We start from the raw sequence: 19,404 nt of genomic DNA, 5'->3' as shown, positions 1-19,404 counted from the left end.
GATGTGTGTGTTCTATACATTTAGCCACACATCCTCACTTCCCCAAAAGACAGTGTTCTTGCTGTTTTGTAATCTTTAGGAGAGTCTTTAGTCTGGCGAATGAGATTGAGGGAGAGGAAGCCACAACAGTTCAACCTAATACTGGGTCAGCCCAGCTGGGCTATGCCAGCACAAGTGCATACATAACCAGAAGACGTTCTGTGACACATCAGGGAGAGCTGAATAGTGGTGACATCCCTCTAGAAAAGACTTCAGACTTCTGACAGAAAAGACAGGCTCAACTCGAGCCCTGGCCAAAACCAGAACCCGAATCCAGATGAGCCATGAGATAGTTTTTGTTTTGTTTTTTTTTTAAACCAAAAAGCTTACATCATCTGAGTTTAGAAGCCTTCTTAAATTGGTATTTCATTATTCTGATTTATAAGTTTTTCTTTCCTGTTTCAACTAAGGGCAACTTGGTCCCCTTTAAGCAGGGATATATGTACATGGGGAGGGAACAAGCAAGTGCTCTTAGTTTTTCTGTTTTATACCAGTCAGGTAGACTAAATGATTCTGAACAGTTTGGTTTAGCTGAAGGCTTCTAGAAAAACTCTCAGCAGGATTCCACAAGGGGGCTTGGTGCACATGAAGCAGTTATGGAGATTACAGTCTCAGTGTAGGCATCTGCAGGCGCACACGTCAGGAGTAATGTCTGTCACAGGGAGACATTGCTCCACCTGGTCCTTCGAGGCAACGGAGAGGCAAAGCCACCGCCAGCACACACAGTGACTGGAGCAAAAAAAGATTAAAAAAAAAAACAAAAAACAAACGAACGAACTAACCACAAACCAATGACTTCTCAGCCAAACAACAGGCTGGCGACACACCAGTGTCCAACAGGATTCTACTAGTAACAGTACACTACTGAACAGGTACAAAGAACAAACTAAGAGTCGAGGACACCCGAGACATCAGTGTGCTGTGTATGCAGTGAAGATATACGAAGACATATCAGGACTGAGACACACGAGCCCGGCCTAAATCTACCCTCACCACAACACCCGACTGCTCTCAGCATCCAGGCCAAGCCAGCTCAGCTACATGCTAGGAACTAAGCACTTCAGGGACTTAAAGGTAAAGACACAGGAGCAAACTTAGGATAGTTTTAGTGCTCTGGCTGTGTACCGGAAAACACAAAATTCTAAAGATAACTGACAAGACCACCACCAACCTACTCCCAATGTGGAAAGAAAAAGCAGGGGAGGGGGGACATCGCGATAGCCAAGCTACTCTTCTCAAAGCATGACGCTGTCGGCACCGACCCGAGCACTTTACACACAAGCTTTTCTTTTGGTGGGGGGTTACGCCCTGCTGTCCGCCCAGTGGGGTCGTCTTCCAGCCTGACAAGCCGGTAACGTGCAAAGGGCCGCACGTTGGGGTTTTAGCAACAGCGGCTCCGGTGCAGCTGCCATGCCTGCAAGTGGGAGCGGGTGCTATTCACGCTAGTGTCTAAGCCTCACTTCATCTCTCTCCCCACATCCACCTGCACATTTACAAGGAATCGAGAAAAGAGCCTCGTGTCTCCTACTGTCCTGGACTGAGCCACTATCCGCAGCACCACTCTCCCTTTACAGGTCAGACAATAAACAACCTGACCCTAACAGGGAAACCAGGAGAGAGGGAAAGAACAGAACTACAGAAAAAAAGGTACGAAAATCAAAAAGTAAATGAGAACTGAACAGCAAACTGAAATCCAAATTAGTTGTGAAAGTGAATGAAGTAAACTTGAAGAAAAGTGTTAACATCATGAACTGTGCATCGTATAGACTGAAGCGGAGATTAAACAAACTCCAAAAGCATGCATATCGCTCACTTACCACCATGTTTTAAGGGTTTGATGCAATTGAGGGGGGAAAAAAAAGAAGTCATAGTAACCGACAAATATCAACATACCCCAAACCCTCAGGCCAAAAGATAGCTGCTTAAACAAGGGCTCCTCTCTTCACCTAGGCATTACTCACAACCACTGGCTAGATGAGAGGAAGAGGACTGGGGAGAAGGGAAACAAGATGCTTCTGGAATCCACCTCAGGAGAGTGAAGTTCCTGGTGGAACTGCTGTCTTCCCAACAGACGTACTCCGGCCCTCGCTCCCCTAGATCACATGGCCGTGTCATCAGGAAGAGTGCTCTGCGATGCCCGCTAAAGAATGGGTTACCTGACATGGTAGCACCTCCAAAAAGATGGCTTTCCAGTCAGAATGACCAAGAGGGGCCTGTCTGGTCAAAGCTCCTTGTTCACTGCCTTCATCTCACGGAGGATGGGCTTTTATAGTTTCTAAACCTGCTTACATTTTGCCTCATCTCAGCAGATTAGCATTAAACCAGAGACTGATTAACAGTTACTTCCAGTTTCCTTTCATATTTGGTCCTATTGTATTTTCTCCATAAGGTAATGGACTCAGAGGACCCCTAGTTAAGAGACAATGAAAGGTGTGTTTTGCATGTCATTTTAAAGATCACATTTCTTTACCAACATTCCTGGTCTGTTGTGAAGCTTCATATTCCCAACTGATAGATTTTTCGGATGTCAGAATACCTCTTAATCGTAGAGTGTCTAAAAGAGTTCGAATGCATCAGAGCCACTAAAAATGGTCCCCCCAAAACCTCAGATCTCCATCAGTAACTCAGAAGAGTCCCTTTGAACTGCTTATAAAAATTATCTCCCTAAAGTGAAAACAGAAAACTCTTTTTGATGCCACCACTGCTTTTCTTAAATCAGCTCCTACTGTTTTCACCTGTGGTCACTAAAACGTCCAGTAGAACTGAAGGCACCAACCATGAGGCAGGTTCCCGCCTCATCTCCCCAGGTGAGCGGGGAGGGGGGAACTTGGAAGCACACACCAACCCCTCTGCTTCACTCAGCAGAGAACCAGCACAGAAGGTCTGCTCCAGGCATGTGAGCTGTAGGATGGATGGAAGGCTAGGGGGATGCTGGCTGGACCCACTCTTTTTAGAAAATTATCATGTAATATTTTCAGAGAATGTAGTCAAGTGATGAGTAAGCTGAAAAAACGAAGCCCTTGTTTGTCTCCATGACTCATCTGTTCCTGAAAACACTGAAGGTAAAAGGTGAGATGCAGACCATCTACCTAGAAGACAACCAATCTACTGGGCACCGATCCTCAAAGAGACCACAGCAGGGGCTAAAAGGGACTTAGTGTGAGTTTTGCTTAAAAATGTTCTGAGTAGATGCCAGTAGACTAAGACACAGAGGCCTTTTTTCCCCCTCCCCCTACTGGAAGTAGCTAACCCTTAACCCTAAGCATTTTTTATGTGAGAAATCTAAAGCAATCTTTGCCATTCTGGTGAAGCGTACTTGGAGTAAACTCTCTAAGTTCAAATTTGTGCAGGTGTGTAGTTTTAAACTGTTCACTTAGTGCTTTTCTGGTCAGGGGCTGAGTTACCAAGAACTCACAGACTACCCGAATAGAAGTATTATGAGTTTTATATGAAATTTTTTCACATAAGAAAAAGTTCAGTAAGTCAAAAATAAATCCTAGGTCTACCTTGATAATAAAAAGTACCTATTTTGGCAGAGAAAGCATGTCAGGCATATTAAAAAAATCCATTTTCACAGTGGCACAAATAAGTCGACAGAGCCACAGACGGCTGGCTGATAAAAATCCATCACCTCTAAAACTCCCAATTCGTATCAGATACAAGGTACCTCTTCATTCATTCCACAAAGGAGCGCCTGCATCTCTCTATATGTAGACCTGGGGACAGGGCAGGTGGGGAGAAAGCATATGAGGGACGCATGGGAGTTGAGGGGAAACTGGCTGGAAAAAAAGCCACAGCATAAGGAAAACTCACTGAGGAACAATCAACTTTTTTTTTTCTTTAATGATTAATTCCAGGAGGACAAGAAATAAAGGGGCATAGGAGCAGGGAGGGGTTTGAGAGGAGGAAGCAAACAAAGGAGAAAACTCTGGGATGGAAATGCCAGAGCAAGGCAGGGAAGTGGAGATGGAGAATGGAGCCTGGGCCGCGCTGGCTGTCGGGAAGGGAGCAGAGAGGAGGCGAACACCGCAATAATTCCAGCATCCCAGGTCTGTTGCCCCAATTCAAGAACAAAAAAAGTAAACGCTGCTTGCATTACATTTCTTCCAGGAGATCAGAGCAAAGAGATTTTACTTTGCACTTACCCACGTCTTTTATGTAGGATTCTTCCACTGTCTATAATAATTTAGCTTAAAAGAAGTACCTTCCCTTCAGGAAGCTGTTCAGAAGATTTACTGGCCACAGCGGTCTCCTCTACTCAACTAGCCACCACTTGAGTTCAGTAGCCATGGAGCTCTAGCTCTTTTAAGACAGCCACTTCCCCAGGCAGGTGTCTGCACTTGTCAGAACCAATACGAACCACTTCTCAAATCTAACCCAAATGTCTTCCAGACACGCTGGGAGAGCAACCTGGTAAACAAAGTGGCTTCCTACGAGGAAGACCGGAACCTCTGATGGAGACCAGCTAAGCCAACATACCACTCTGCCAAGAGAGCAGCACCCAGCCTCATCATCTTAAAATAAAAAATCAGGTCCGGAAGCCCATCTTTGCCCTTTCCTACCTGACTTTTTGCTTCTCCACCTTTCCAAAGGGAAGGCTGAGCAAGGTGATATTTAGCAAAGCAAAAGCATTCTGAGGGGATGAAAAGCCCTTTGCAGGACTGAGGCATAACTGCTTCTAAAGAGCTGTGCTAGAAATACAAACAACTTCCCTTTACTCTCAGGCCTAAATACAGGTATTCTGCCTTGCTTGGGAGTCCTAATTTGTAGCAGGAAAGAGAAAAATCTAGAGAAAAAAGCATTATGCATATGTGAAAAATCCCAAGAATGCAGTTCACCTCGTAGAACAGCAGTTCTGTGCACCTAGGAGAAGGAATGTAAAAATCCCGGGGGCACACTTCTGTTGCAGGGAATCAGCTCATTTATTCACACAGGCCCATCGACTTCCAGCTGGCGTCCGCCTCACTCCTCTGTCTAGCTCACTGCTGGATGTACACCGGGAGGGGTTCTGCCAGGGCTCCCTACATGCGTTGTTAGTGTCAGCGACAAATCTTTTTGCCAGCCTCCCTAGAATACTCCCCTCTACTTAGTGCAGGCAGAGATCTGGAGGTGCTGAGAAGAAACGAAAAGAGGGGAAGAGGCTGCTGTTCTCAAACATGGCCTCCCAGACAGGCTGAAGCCACCAGCATGCCTTCAGGGCTGCATGACTTCTGAGGGAGCAGCAGACCCCCCTTAGCAATTCTCTCCAGACACACATGGTTGGGGCTGCAGTCCTGCTGGTCAGCCACGGGGACAAGGACAACTCTGTGGGACAAGGACAACTCTGTGGGGCAAGGCACAGGACCACAGTGCACAAGCACAGGCCCAGAACAGTCACACCAGAGTTGGCAACCCCACCATCACCCAAGGCCCGCCTCCACTGAACTTGGGCACACACCCTTCTCATCTAGTCAGTGATGGACAAGTGGGGGTAATCTCTGGCTGGCCGATTCATTTGCTGATGACGTGACAGGACAGGAGGGTGGGGAGCTAGTCAGAAAGCTGAAGGAGCTACTGATACAAGTCTCCAGCAGGAGCTGTCCCCTGACTGGAATCCCAGGGTTACAAATGGAATACCAAAAAAAAACAAAAAAACAACAAAAAAAAGATTTCCTAGGACCTTCCTGATTGTAAGCATGTCCCCAAATCTAAGATCCATGTTCTTTCCAAAGCTTAATAGTTCACTGTAGTCCTAGTGCCGCTCTATCCACTCCCATCTCTGGCACTCCACCAGCCTGCGGGTGCCACCCTGGGGCCTGGGCTCCAGGTGTTACTGCTTAGCTATCTCTGCCTTAAAAGTGGGGGTGTGGATGGATCAGACTCCCACCATTTTGTCTGTGAGACAGAAAAGCCAAATGCTAGGTGCCTGCTTCACCAAGAACCTTGAAAACCTATCAAAGGGACCAACCAAGGGAACCAAAGGCTGGCTTGTTCCAATGGCTTTTCTCAAGAACAGTTTGACTGGACTGGGGCAGTTACCTACAGGGGCTACACGAGGCAACCATGTGACAACCAATTAGATACCTTAAATCTGCCTGAAAGGCCAGGTGGCCTGCGATCTTGGGGTGGCTTCTAGGCTTGACTTGGATTCTCCTCAAGCTCAATCTGCCTGATGATCTGTATTGAAGGAGGACAGAGCTGAACAAAGAGACTGACAGCTGCCCGCTCCCCACATGGGGCCTGAAGGGCAGATGGGACTGGGGCTTGGAGAACACCCAAATGGAGGGACAGAGCTAATAATTATAGCTCTAGGTGGCTAATCTTAGGGGTAGGGATTAAGGAACCAGTATGAGAATTTTCCTTCTCTCCTTTTGGGACTGAACCCCAACATACTTATAGTCCTCTTTGGGTGCTTGGAAACCATCCCAAGGAACCAACCCCAACATTATAGCTATTTTGTAGGGATGCTCTTACCATCAGGAACTTCATCTGGCCTCTTCCTCTTCTCATACACAACAATGATCACCACCAAGATGATGATTTCAGCCAGAATTCCCAAAAAAGGCCAGAGTGGGGCCAGGTGGCTCCGTACCCTGAGGATGGTGACAACGGAGGCAGAGCCAATGGAGTTGGTAGCATTACATTCATACTCGCCAGGGTCTTCCGTAATCTGGAGATTCACGATGTTCAGCTCAGTATAATTTTCCTTGTTGATGATGAAGAAGCGGCCAGAGGTATTGACAATGTCCTGCTCAGGGTGGAGAAAGGGAGAACACACAGAGGTCAGAGTAGTTGAGTTCGTGTCCAAGATAAGGTGGCACTGTTCTCCATTCTTAGCAAGATCATTGGCTGGGATGAGGGAGCAGTGTCTAGGACCATCTTTGTCCAGGTGACTTGTGAGCCCTTCATTATTAACTTCCTTTCAATATCAACAACAACAACAACACGTTAGTAAACTTCTGGTAGAGCCAGGTTAAGGCCTCCCCCACTGTTGGTCCTCCAGACTTCTCCAACTTCTATAAAGTGACTGGAAGACCTACTCAATCTAGAAAATGCTACTTCAAATACCATATGGTAAGAAACCATAACACAGAAGGAGAATTGAGAAGGAGGGGTGTGACCTCCACGGTCAGGCATATATGCTAACCTCAGGCCTGTCTGATGACTTCAGAGTCAGGACATCTACTTCGTGCTTGGTGAATTCTGGGAAGTCTCCTTAAACTTCCTCCAAAAACAATGCTAAGAACTTGCTCCTAGTCAAGACTAGTCAAGACTGCCCTTTCCTTTCAGAATTACAGGGTTAAAGCAAAGTTTATTCAATCAATCAACTATTTACTAATGTATGCTACATGTCTTATATCCTACCAAGGGGAAGGTGAAATAGGGAAAAGTATGATACAAAAACGAACAAGGAGACTGACCTCAAGAGGGAACCTCAAAAGGGATGGTCATAGGAATGCGACGAGAAGCCCCAATGGAGGGCATGTACCAAATACTGTGGGGCAGAGTGAGTGGCCAGTGCCAGAAACAGTCAGGGAAAGCTTGACAAGAGCCAGCTTTTGCACTAGATTGTGGGGAGGAGAGGTGCTAAGTAGGACGGGAGTACTCCAGGCCCATGTGGGAAGGCGGAGGTGAGAGTGCACAAGCAGGGCTCTAGGTGGAGCTGGGATCCAGCAGGCTTATAGCACTGATCCCCTGGGGTAGCAGGAAAATGGACTCATGTGCCAGTTGTTATGCAACTAAAGTGTAATCAGAAATAGTAGAGAGGAAAGGGGAAGATAATCCCCAGAATGATGTCTAGCTATAGCATACAATCGTGTCTGCAGTTGAGTGTGGGTATGCCTGAAATGGCAAACTCAACCTTCAAAACAAGTTATCCCATGAAGCTTCGACTCGAGGACTTGGAAAGCTGCCAACTTCTCTCACCCCCCCCCCCCACCCCCCTGCTCTACCGGCTCACTAATTCCATGTTTTTCACTTATAATCAGAAATGATTATTGTCTTCTTTGATCCACAGGCCTTCACTAAGTATTTTCTGAATAGCATTTTATGCAAGAAACTTTTAACCTTTTCAATCAATGCATAACAAGATACTGAGTGGAGACTTGTCCTGTTGCTACAGAATTGATGACTAAGGAGAAGCATCAAAAGTACCCTATATTCTTGGATGAAAGCACAGCATAGGGAATAGAGTCGATAATACTGTAATGACGTGTAAGGTAACAGATGGTGACTACGCTAATCGTGGTGAGTGCTGCATTATGTACAGAACTGTCAAATCTCTATGCTGTATACCTGAAACTAATATAACATTATATGTCAACTATACTTCAATAATAAAAATGTGTACATTTTTTTTTAAAAAAGGATTCAAACATCATTAATTTGCACTTAGGAAGCGTTCACATACATTTATGACTGATAGTGATTGATACTTAGGTTTCAGTATCAAGACTGTGTCACCTTAGTCATTAGATATTCAAACCTACAGTGTTGGTGATTTTTCATCTCACCTGTCAAAGACTAAAAATAATATATGTAAGTATGCCACCATATAATTGTGCTTCTGGCTACATTTCCTTGTATTTCCAATCTTTAATTCATTCATTTTGGAACTGTACTATGTAGTGTGAAAAGATCATGATAGCTTTGTCTTTATTATGGATTAATCCTCTTATCATGATAAAAAGGAACTCTTGGTTTAACCCTTTTAAGGTATTACTTTTTATTAGTTATTATTTTTTGAGAGAGAAAGAGACAGAGTATGGGGGGGGCAGGAAAGCGGGGGAAGAGGGGCAGAGAGAGACAGAGTATGTGAAGCAGGCTCTCCGCCGACAGCAGAGAGCCCGATGCTGGATTCAAACTCATGATCATGACCTGAGGTGAAGTTGGACACTTAACTGAGCCACCAGGCACCCTGGTTTAATGTTTTTTTTTTTTTTTTTTTAATTTTTTTTTTCAACGTTTATTTATTTTTGGGACAGAGAGAGACAGAGCATGAATGGGGGCGGGGCAGAGAGATAGGGAGACACAGAATCGGAAACAGGCTCCAGGCTCTGAGCCATCAGCCCAGAGCCTGACGCGGGGCTCGAACTCACGGACCGCGAGATCGCGACCTGGCTGAAGTCGGACGCTTAACCGACTGCGCCACCCAGGCGCCCCTGGTTTAATGTTTTTTATTTGAATTTCACTTTCTATGATGTTAAGATTTTCACTTGTTCTTTCTATTTATAGAATTTCACTATATCTTTGTCCATCACTTTCGTTTTAACACTTTTATATTATTTTGTTATATGTAGATTATCTTAAACAACATATCATATTTTTGTTTCTTAAATCTGCCTTTTAAGGAGGATACTTAAAACTTTGTATTTAACACGACTGTAATTTTTACATTTATGGTCAGAAATTATGATTTACTTTTAAAAAAAAAAGTACCTATCTCTTTAAAAAAAAAAAAAAAGGTTCAAACAAATCAGGGGGCAAATAGTCCTGCTAGGGCTTACTACAAGGGAGTCCATCAAGCTACCTTACCCCTCACATGACCACATCAACCCTCACCAATCTATAAAAGAGAAGACAGGATTAGAGGTGACAGGAAGAGAGTTACACTTGGCATTGCATGCAGCTTCCCACCCTGCAGCTGAGTGGAACAGGCACCAAGAGAATCACTCAGGCTGGGGGTGCCAAGAAGAAACTGTCTTTTTCCAGTGGGTATTTGTTTAGGCAGGAGACCGGCTGATGTGCCGTATGCCTCTCAATCTTGGAAAGGGCTATTTGGAGATCTGAAGGCAGAGTGGCCTATACTCCCAGGATTTGAAGAGCCATGATGTTCACGTTTCCCTGACAGGGTTGGTTGCCTTCTGGGTGAGAAGACCCCAGCAGTAAAAATCATCTGTGGCCGGAGCTAAGCAAGAAACAGAGATTTCGGTTAGAGTAGACCGCTAATATCTGAGAACTGGTCCTATAAGAACTAACACAAGTTCTTACAAGATCCAGATCTGGACACCTGACGCGCAGAGGCCACAGAAGGAGCAGCCAAGAAGCAGTGGGCTATAGGATAAGTCAGATGAGCCATACTTGTCCTCTTTCCCACTCCATACAGAAGAAAAACCCAGAAGACAGAATGAAGACAATCCTCTGCTCCCCCCCTTGCAGCCTAGGGAAAGGGGATGAGAGAGAAAACTGGAATTTTGGATTGGGCTGGACTAAATTCTTTAAAAACAAAGAGATCCAACAAAGTTATGGGATCTGTCTAGAAAAGGGATCTGTACTGAAATTAGTGTCTAGAAAAAAAACTGAAAGCATTTTATCTTAGCCCTCAACCAAGTTTAGACTGTTCGACAAACTGGTTTTCAAAGGCATCAACCTAGAAATTGCTTTTCTTTTCCCTACCCCTCTTTCATTAAAAGTTTTCTGTTTCCCAAACGATTCACAGCTTGAAAGCAACAAGAAGTAGTAATTGATTTCAAAGGTTCTTCACAATGTAACAGATAATTAAGAGTTCATGGGCATGAGGGGCATCTGGGTTGTTCAGGAGGTTAAGTGTATGACTTCATTTCGTGGTTCATGAGTTTGAGCCCCGTGTCAGGCTCTGTGCTGACAGCTCAGAGCCTGGAGCCCACTTCAGATTCTGTCTGTCTGTCTGTCTGTCTGTCTGTCTCTCTCTCTCTCTCTGCCCCTCCCCTGCTCACACTCTGTCTCTCAAAAAAAAAAAAAAAAAAACATAAAACAAACAAACAAAAAAAGAATTCATGGGCATGAGAAGAAGAGGAGATGAAAATATCCACTGAGGAATCCCAATCTGCTTTGGCAAAAGCTCAAGGGCTCTCCTACCCAGATACCAGGAGAGAAATGGGCATTTGCTTGCCAGCACTTTAGAGAATTAAATGTTTTGTTGACTTTTCAGGGCCTGCTCTGAAAATAACCTCTCCCTTCCTCATCACGACCCCTTATTAGTGGGTTTCTGAAATCTAGTCATCATTGTTAATGTCAGAGTCCTTACCACCACTTGACATATCATTATTGAGAGATCCTAGAGTGGGAAGAATTATGGACTTGAAATTTAAAAAAAAAAATGGATTTGACCCTTCCTTGGTTTTGTCACTAATTTACCTTGGTTAATAATGCAACCTTTCTGAAGAAGCAGATTAGATTATCTCCAGGGTCCCTTCTGATCCTGATGATTGACAAAGAGGATGCCTGAAAAGTACAGTGCTGGGCATGCAAGGCCTCGGGAGAGGAGGAATGTATGACACCCTCTCACAGAAAAAGAGACTGGCCAAATGTCACGAAATCAGAGAGAGAATGAGAGTCTAACAAATATTTGACTCCCCCAACACCATCAAGAATCATCCCACAGATTGAAAAAGATGTCTTCTTTGACCTTTTCTGGAGCAGATACTGTCAGATTTCCAATGTCTAAGGCTGCTCCTGAGGCTCATCATGTTGCCCCAATTCCTAATCAGTACTTTCTGTGTCCCAGGCATATACTAGTAATTGCCCTCATTGCCTTGTCTTTCCAAAAAACAAGAAAGGTATGTTAAGACTACACCAAGAACAGTATTTTCTTTAGGACAGATGCACTAGAATAATAAAAAAGAAGTTTAAGATTGGGATTAGCTCTTTCAGCTTCTTGTCTTGAAGGCAAACCAGTCAAATCGCTTAGTAGACAAACAGCTCTAACAGATCACGTAGGGATTCCAGTGCTGGACAGAGACTGTCAGTGACCTCCAGATTCATAACATTCATGACTAGAAAGGGTAACCAGGGCCATGCCATTATGGCAGGGGTTGCAGAAACTGGTCCAGATGTCTGGACCTCCCCAGGAGGAACTCCAGCAACCACAGAGACCCAGGTATAGAGAATCAGGGCTGCCTCCTACTCACCATGGGCATACCATTCTCCTTCTTGCGCCAGATCCACTCTGGGTGCGGGTAGCCAACTGATTTGCAATACATCATGGCATCTTGCCCTTCATTCTTGTTCTCGCTCCGTTTGTGGCCAGTGATGTCAGGAGCAGCTGTGAGAAAGAGTGTTGAACAGTTATCATGGGAAGCTATTCTGAAGAGGATACAAAGGCCCCACCTACTGACTCAGAGCCCTGCTTCTAAGATAGCCAATCTTTAGGCCCATCCTCATATTTATCTTTGATAACATGCATTTCAGGTCAGAACAGAGCAATGGAATCAAACCATGCCCTACCTCCCACCCACCAAAGCAGCCAAAGCAAATACCAGGATTGCTATATGTGAAGTTCTGCTATTAATACAGGTGGCTCTCTAACCTCCTGGAAGAGGAGGCATAGGCTCAACTGCCCTAAATTAAGACATCCTTTAAAAAAAAAAAAAAATGCAAACAGAAGCTATTATCATCTCCTCTTCCAGTCATGGTTTTTTCATGCCTGAACTAATAACAATTATGGATTATATCAAATGTCATATATTCCCTTAAGGAAATGAGAGATCTCTAAGGTCAAACATTTAAAATCAAGTCAAAGATTGCAAGCTATATAAAAATAATGAATGCCTGGAGAAGCTATCTGATGACTATCAATGGGCAAGGCTCTTCCAGGAAAGAGGAAATCCAGCAAACTGTCTTCACAAGAAAGGAATAAACAGGAAATTCAACCAGTGTCCCAAGAGATTTTATTAACAGTTTAAGAATCTGACCTGTACACCTGATTTGCAGTAATCTCAATAAACCCAATCTTGGGGGAATTTTTTCTAGACATGTTAGACGCTGCTGGTCTTCTCTGCTTTAAGGGATCACTTAGGAAGAAATAGACAGCACCTGTGGTTTAAAAATTAGATAAGTTTCAAGGATCCAGGAAGCCTGAGATGGGGGCTAATTCTTTGAATTTAGCCTCCTTTGATCTTGACAATATTTTCTACCATACCTCACCAGTTACAGTAAGTAATGTGAAAGCAATAAAACTCAAAGTAGGCCAGATGTCACATAGTTGGCCAAGACAGGAAAGAGAATCAACAGGTCTGGTCCAAATTCAAGTTTTGCTAGTTCTTTAATTATTCTGTGCTTCATTTCTACACCCATTATCAAATGGAGATAATCCTCGCCCCTGCCTACATCCAGGGGCCTTGGGTAGGAAAGATTTAAAACACTCACTTTGCAACTATAAAAGCCTGTACAATTGTATTATATCACGGGCTTATCCCATGTTCCCCCTCAAAACAGCCTGTTTTTTCTTGGCTTAAAACAAATCCAAAGTTCTGCTACTTCTCAGACTGTGCTTCCAAGGCCACCTCCAGAGGCACCTGGACAGAAATGGAATGAATGAGGTTCCAAGCTGTCTCTATCACCACTGCCAGCCAAACTGAAACCTGCTCAGTACTACACAGTGTGTGGTGTTTTCTATCTAAAGAGGAGGTTTTAAAGGAAATGCCTTTTTGTTTTTCCAGGTAGACTTCCTCACTGCAGAAGGGAGTGGGCCAGGCTGGCTCCATCTTACTGCCATGTCACCAGATTTCTCCCAAAGCCACTTGGTTACTGCTCAGACCTACTGCTCCCCCTGCCTCAGAGCTTTCTTCAGTCAGTAAAGAGTGAAGAACATCTTAAGTCCTCCAAGGAGCAAGCTCCGTGGCAATACACTAAGTAAAACACCATCATGGGGAAACACAGCAAGCAGGACTACCACATTTCGCTTATAGTTGTATTTCATTCATCCGACAAAGATTTGTTGAGCACCCACCACATGCCAGATACATCACTGACTAGTGGGGGAAGGTCTTTCTACTGAGGTGCATTTTAGCACAGTCATGAAGAACACTAAGGGAGGAGCACACTCCTGTATCTGTGGGAAGAACACTCCAAATAAAAGACAAAAAGCCTTGAGGCACAGGTGCACTTGTTATGTACAAGGAACGGCATGGAGGAGTTTGGCTGAAACACAGTAAGAAAGGCAAAGATGGTAGGAGATGAAATCAGAGTGAATGGAGCCCAGATTGAATAGGACTTTGCAGGCCACTGAAAGGACTTTGGCATTTACTCTGAGTCAGCTGGGAAGCCACTGGTAAATATCAAACATAGGTATAAAATGATTTGCATGTTTTAACAGGCTTCCTCTGGCTACTATGTAGATGACTATGTGGAATCAAGACCATTTATTTAAGGGAGCTATTAGAGTAATCCAGGCAAAGGAGAGGGTGGTTTGGATGAGGGCGGTAGAAGTGAAAGAGATTCCGATACATTTTACAGGTTGAGTTAGGTATTTGCTAATGGAATGGATGTGGGATGTGACGAAGAAAGTCAAGGATGACTCAAAGGTTTCTGGCTTGAAGAATTGTAAGAATGGAGTTGCCAGTTACTAGGATAAGACTACAGAAGAACCAGGTAGTTTTTTGTTGGCTTGCTTTTGTTTTGTTTTTGTTTAGGAATGGAGCAATGGCTGTGGTAAAAACCAGGAGTTCAAAGTTGAGGACATGTTAAGCTTAAGATACGTCTTTAACCTCCAAGTGAAGGTGTCAAGTAGACAGCTGAGTATCAAGTCTGAAGCCCAGAGGAGTAGTCTAGGGTGAAGATATAAATTTTAGAAATCAGCTTATGTGTGACATATTTTTCCGTTTTCCTTTGCCCCACAGAGAATACCCACTCTAGCCCAGTTAACTAACTAATTCCAATAGTACTGTGAATTCAGTACCATCAGCTTTTACCTTGGGGACTCATCTCAAGGTTACACATTAGAACCACCCAGAAGGCTAAAAGTCGATCTGGTGTATGGCACCATGGCCTCCAAGAAAGTCACTATTCTGTGCAAACTGGTGCAGCCACTCTGGAGCACAGTATGGAGGTTCCTCAAAAAGTTAAAAATAGAACTATCCTATGGTCCAGCAATTGCACTACCAGGTATTTACCCAAAGGATAAAAAGATACAGGTTCTAAGGGGTACATGCACCCTGATGTTTACTGCAGCATTATCAACAATAGCCAAACCATGCAGAGAGCCCAAGTGTCCATCAATTGATGAATGGATATAGAAGACATGATATTTACACACACACACACACACACACACACACACACACACACACACTGGAATATTACTCAGCCACCTAAAAGAATGAAATCTTGCCATTTGCAAAGTAAGTCAGAGAAAGACAAATACCATATGATTTCACGCATGTGGAATTTAAGAAACAAAACACATAAACATATGGTGGGGGGGAAGAAGAGAGATGGAAATAAACCATAAGAGACTTAAAGATAGACAACAAACAGAGGGTTGAGATGGAGGTGGGTAGGGGTTGGGCTTAGCTAAGTGATGTGTATTAAGGAGGGCACTTATTATGAGCACTGAGTGTTGTATATAAGTGATGAATCACGGAGTTCTACTCCTAAAATCAGTATTGCACTGTATGTTAACTAGAATTTACATAAAAATTTGAAAAGAAAAAAAAAGTCAATATTCTGAAAGGATGCAGACTAGAAGCCCAAGACCTGAGGAGAGAGATGGGGATGGTCTTCACTCCTACCTTGGTGTTTAGGAGAACACTACTTCTCCTTTTCATTCATCTACCTTGGTGTTCTACAGTGGCTTCTATTTATAGATGTGAACATGGCCTTAAAGGCCACTATGCAGAGAGATTATCTAGGAACTTAGCTACCCCATCACACTTCATTGGTCATATTTACATAGAATAAACCTACAGGAAAGAGTTTTCAATGGTTAGATCTGTTGCTTTCTCCTCAGCTTAGCAAAGAATACTGAGTGAAGCCCTGATTATTCACCCTTAGGATGGTGGGAGTGTCACTAGTATTATGAGCAGAGAGAAAATTAAGCCACATCACTCTATCCTTAAGGGAGTGATTATAACAACTATCACTTTAGCCTCTGGGTCAATGAAAAGTTTTTTCACTTCTCTCTTTCCTTTATGGTAACTGCTCAATCAAAAATCACGTTCCTCAGTTGGTAGCCACACTTGTGAACATAGCATGATGCACAAACTTGTCAAATCACAAAGTTGTGTACCTGAAGCTAATGTAACATTTTATGCCAACCATAGTCAAATAGTAAAAAAAAAAAAAAAAAAAAAAAAAAAAAAATGTTGGGGAGGGGGACAAAAAGAAAGCAAGCCTGTTCCTGTCCTACCAGCTAAACAAGACAGAGGAACCAAAGCAAAAAATGAAACCAGGCTCTCAGAGCACATGTAAAGCACTGGTCAGAGAGCAGAGGGGCCCTTAGGGCTCGGCGTCCACCCATGGTGGTTTTTAAATAGTCTCCAAATTCTTTGATGTTCTTCCCTTCAAAAGGTGAAGTGTAATAGCTCCCTCCCCTTGAGCGTGGGCTGGACTTAGTGGCACAATTCTCATGAATGAAGTAAAGCAGAAATAAAGGTATGCAACTTTGGATAGTTCACAAAGCCAGTGTGGCTTTCTCCTTGCTCTCTCTCGATCACACAATCTGGGGCAGGTTAGCTGTCATCCTGGGAGGCCACTCAAAACAGCCTGTGGAAAAGGCTCACACAGTGAGGAATTGACCAACAGCAGCCATGCGAGGCGGCCACTGAGGACACAGATCCTCCAGTGCCGGTCGAGCTTTCAGAAGACTGCTGCTTGCAGTCACCCCCACTAATCTGCTCCCTAATTCCTGACTCACAGAAACTATGAGGTAGTAAGAGTTTCTTGTTTTAAGCCACTAAGTTTGGGGGTCATTTAACGACCCAATGAAGAAAGAAAATATTACCCCATTTACATAAAAGAAAACTCAAGTTTGGAAAAGTTACTTAACATCTAAAATTACACTGCTAGTTAACAGTGAAGCTAGAAACAAATTCAGGGTTGATCCCAGAGGCTATGCTTTTTGAACTTTACATACAGAAGGGAAATAAACCAAACTAGAACAGAGTCCATAAAAATAAAAATATACAGTATGCTTTACAACATGCATAACAAACTGTCCAAATGTTATCTTTGCTTGTAGAGGTACTGGAACATTCCAGATCTGTAGTGGACTGATTTACCTGTCACAGTTTACTCCATACACTATAACATAAGTAAAAAAGCTTTGGACTTTAAGTCAGAGGAATTTAGGCTCTAATGAGACTACTACTCACCAACTGAGTAACCTAAGGCGGATCATTTAAAGTCCTTTAAGTCATTTAAGTTTCATTACTCACTTTTGTAAAATAGTAATATTCACATACCTCAAAGAGGTCTTGTAAGGATTAAGTTATATCTCTGTAACAACTAGAGCTCGGGGTCAAAAATAAACATTTAAATTGACCTATCAGTAGTCAGGGAAAGGAAAGACTAGGCTTAGACTCTGGCCTTTGAGTTCTAAGAAATCAAAGAGATGTTGATTATTATATTCTCTGTTTGCCGACACAAACAGGACTTGTGCTTGTAACTCCAGTAAGGTTTAATCGGGTCAGATACTGGACAAATTTTTATTAATGGCCTATTTATTTATATTAGTTAACGTGCCTTATCTTCTGTGGGCTTGCCACTTAATAAGGAACTGCTTAACCAGGATCTGCTGGTCTGAAGGTAGGTCTGAGGAGTCTGACACAAATACCTTACTTCCCTTTGCCCTCTCAAGGAGGCAAGGAGGAAGAGAGAGACTTTTAAAGAGCTCACAGACCCACTTGGGAATTAACTGGCTCTCTCCCTTCATTAGTCACATACTCTAATGAAATTAGATAATGGATAGATATCCTTCCAGTATCCTAATGAATGGCAATACAGGGGCTCCAAAAGAGTCTTAGTTCCCCATCAACACCCAACCCGATTTCATTATCTGGGTCTGTGGGTGAGAACAACCTCATGCTCCTCAATACCTTCTGTTGCCTGACCAGCCTACACTCAGAGCAGAGCGTCCAGCTTCTCTGTCAGACTGGTGGCTGTAGAAAGTGTCCACTTAGGCAATAGAGTTATGTTCACCTGAAGCTGATGTTAAATACAGTTAAGCACGACAGAGCCGAGAAAGGGGTCATGGTATGGAGTTTCTTACATGGACTGCTTCTTTGGTGCTCACTTTTCAAAGCAAATTCATAACCTCACAACTCGTTTTCAAAGAAACTCTATCCTCAAAGGTGTCAATGAGTAGCCTGTTTCTAAGTAAACATACTATTCCATATGATGATCTCATTGTTTCCTTTATGTAGCCTATCAGATCCCAAAGACACCTCATCTTGCTGTAGGCAAAATTAAGAGGCCTGGCTGAAGAAGGCAGAGATAACAGCAAGATTTACTGTTGGGGCACCTGGGTGGCTCAGTCGGTTAAGTGTCCGACTTCGGCTCAGGTCATGATTTCAGGGTTCGTGGGTTTGAGCCCCGCATCCGGCTCTGTGCTGACAGCTCAGAGCCTGGAGACTGCTTCAGATTCTGTGTCTCCCTCTCTCTTTCAAAAGTAAATATTAAAAAAAAAAAAAAAAAAAAAAAAGATTTACTGTTAAGCCAAGGGGTAAGCGCAAGAAGCAATATGAGACTGGTCAGGATGGAAGCAAGGATGCCGGCTTGTGGCTCAATAAGCCTTCTCTACACAGAGTAGATTCATCATCAACTGTAAAGATTAAAGCAGGGACTTGTGGGACTTGTGCTGCCTTCAGCAGATGAGGCTTTTCCCTTTCCTGCAGGAGAGAGCACTGAGTGGGTAGTAACTGAAGTCTCTTCTAAGACCATGATTCTAACCTCGGCTATATGCTATAATCACCCGGAATGCTCTGAATAAAGCCTGATGTCAGACCACATTGCCTACACATTAAATCAAGTTTGAGAACCACTGCTTTCATACCCTTCCTCGCACCAGTGTTTGAGACAAGGCGACTGTAAGAAGGAGTGTCCCCTAAGACAGGAAGATGAGTGGAAGTATGGGGAACACTGAGGTGACATTCACAAAGTTGAGAAGGTGACATAGCCGCTACCATGAGGAAAAGAAGCTTAGAGATCATTTTCCTTTAATAACCCAACCTCTCATTTGTATCCATATAAGGGAACTACAGACTGCTGGAGCCTTACAGGACCTCCAAGACCATCTATCTCATCCTGCTTCATCCCATGCTTGTGGAAGCTGAGGCCCAAGGTAAGAGAGCAAACGGTTAGGGCCACAGCAAGTTTAATGGCAGGGCAGGATCAGAATCCGATTCCTCTAACTCTCAGTCCAAGGCCTTCTAACTGTTATATGCTGCACACAGTAACATGGCTTAGTGTTCAGGAGCACAGGTGAGAACCCACGTTCCACTCTTTACCTGCCACACCAGTTAAGTCATCTAATTCCTTTGAGTCTCCATTTTCTCCCCTGGAAAGTAGGAATAACAACAGCATTTCCATCCAAAAGTTGTGAAGACTACTGGGAGGACAGAAACAGCAGTGCACCCAGAATGGCGCCTGGCATACAGTTAATGTGCAATGTTAGCCATTCTTATTCTTATT

The 19,404-nt window shown here is 43.7% G+C and overlaps 1 protein-coding gene across 2 annotated transcripts in view; it reads right to left on the bottom strand.

Moving 5' to 3' along the window:
• Window positions 1-19,404, bottom strand: part of NPTN (neuroplastin) — a 74,578-nt gene that overhangs the window by 2,926 nt on the left and 52,248 nt on the right. For both annotated transcript variants that reach the window (XM_019832083.3, XM_019832082.3), the window contains exons 5-6: window positions 11,907-12,040; window positions 6,493-6,766 (exon numbers count right to left, since the gene is read on the bottom strand). In XM_019832083.3, coding sequence (XP_019687642.1) covers window positions 6,493-6,766; window positions 11,907-12,040 — 408 coding nt within the window. The remainder of the gene's footprint in view (window positions 1-6,492; window positions 6,767-11,906; window positions 12,041-19,404) is intronic.

Source organism: Felis catus, chromosome B3 (assembly GCF_018350175.1).
Source record: "Felis catus isolate Fca126 chromosome B3, F.catus_Fca126_mat1.0, whole genome shotgun sequence".
In the NCBI taxonomy this organism is placed as follows: domain Eukaryota; kingdom Metazoa; phylum Chordata; class Mammalia; order Carnivora; family Felidae; genus Felis; species Felis catus.
This window is presented reverse-complemented; position numbering and strand designations above follow the sequence as displayed.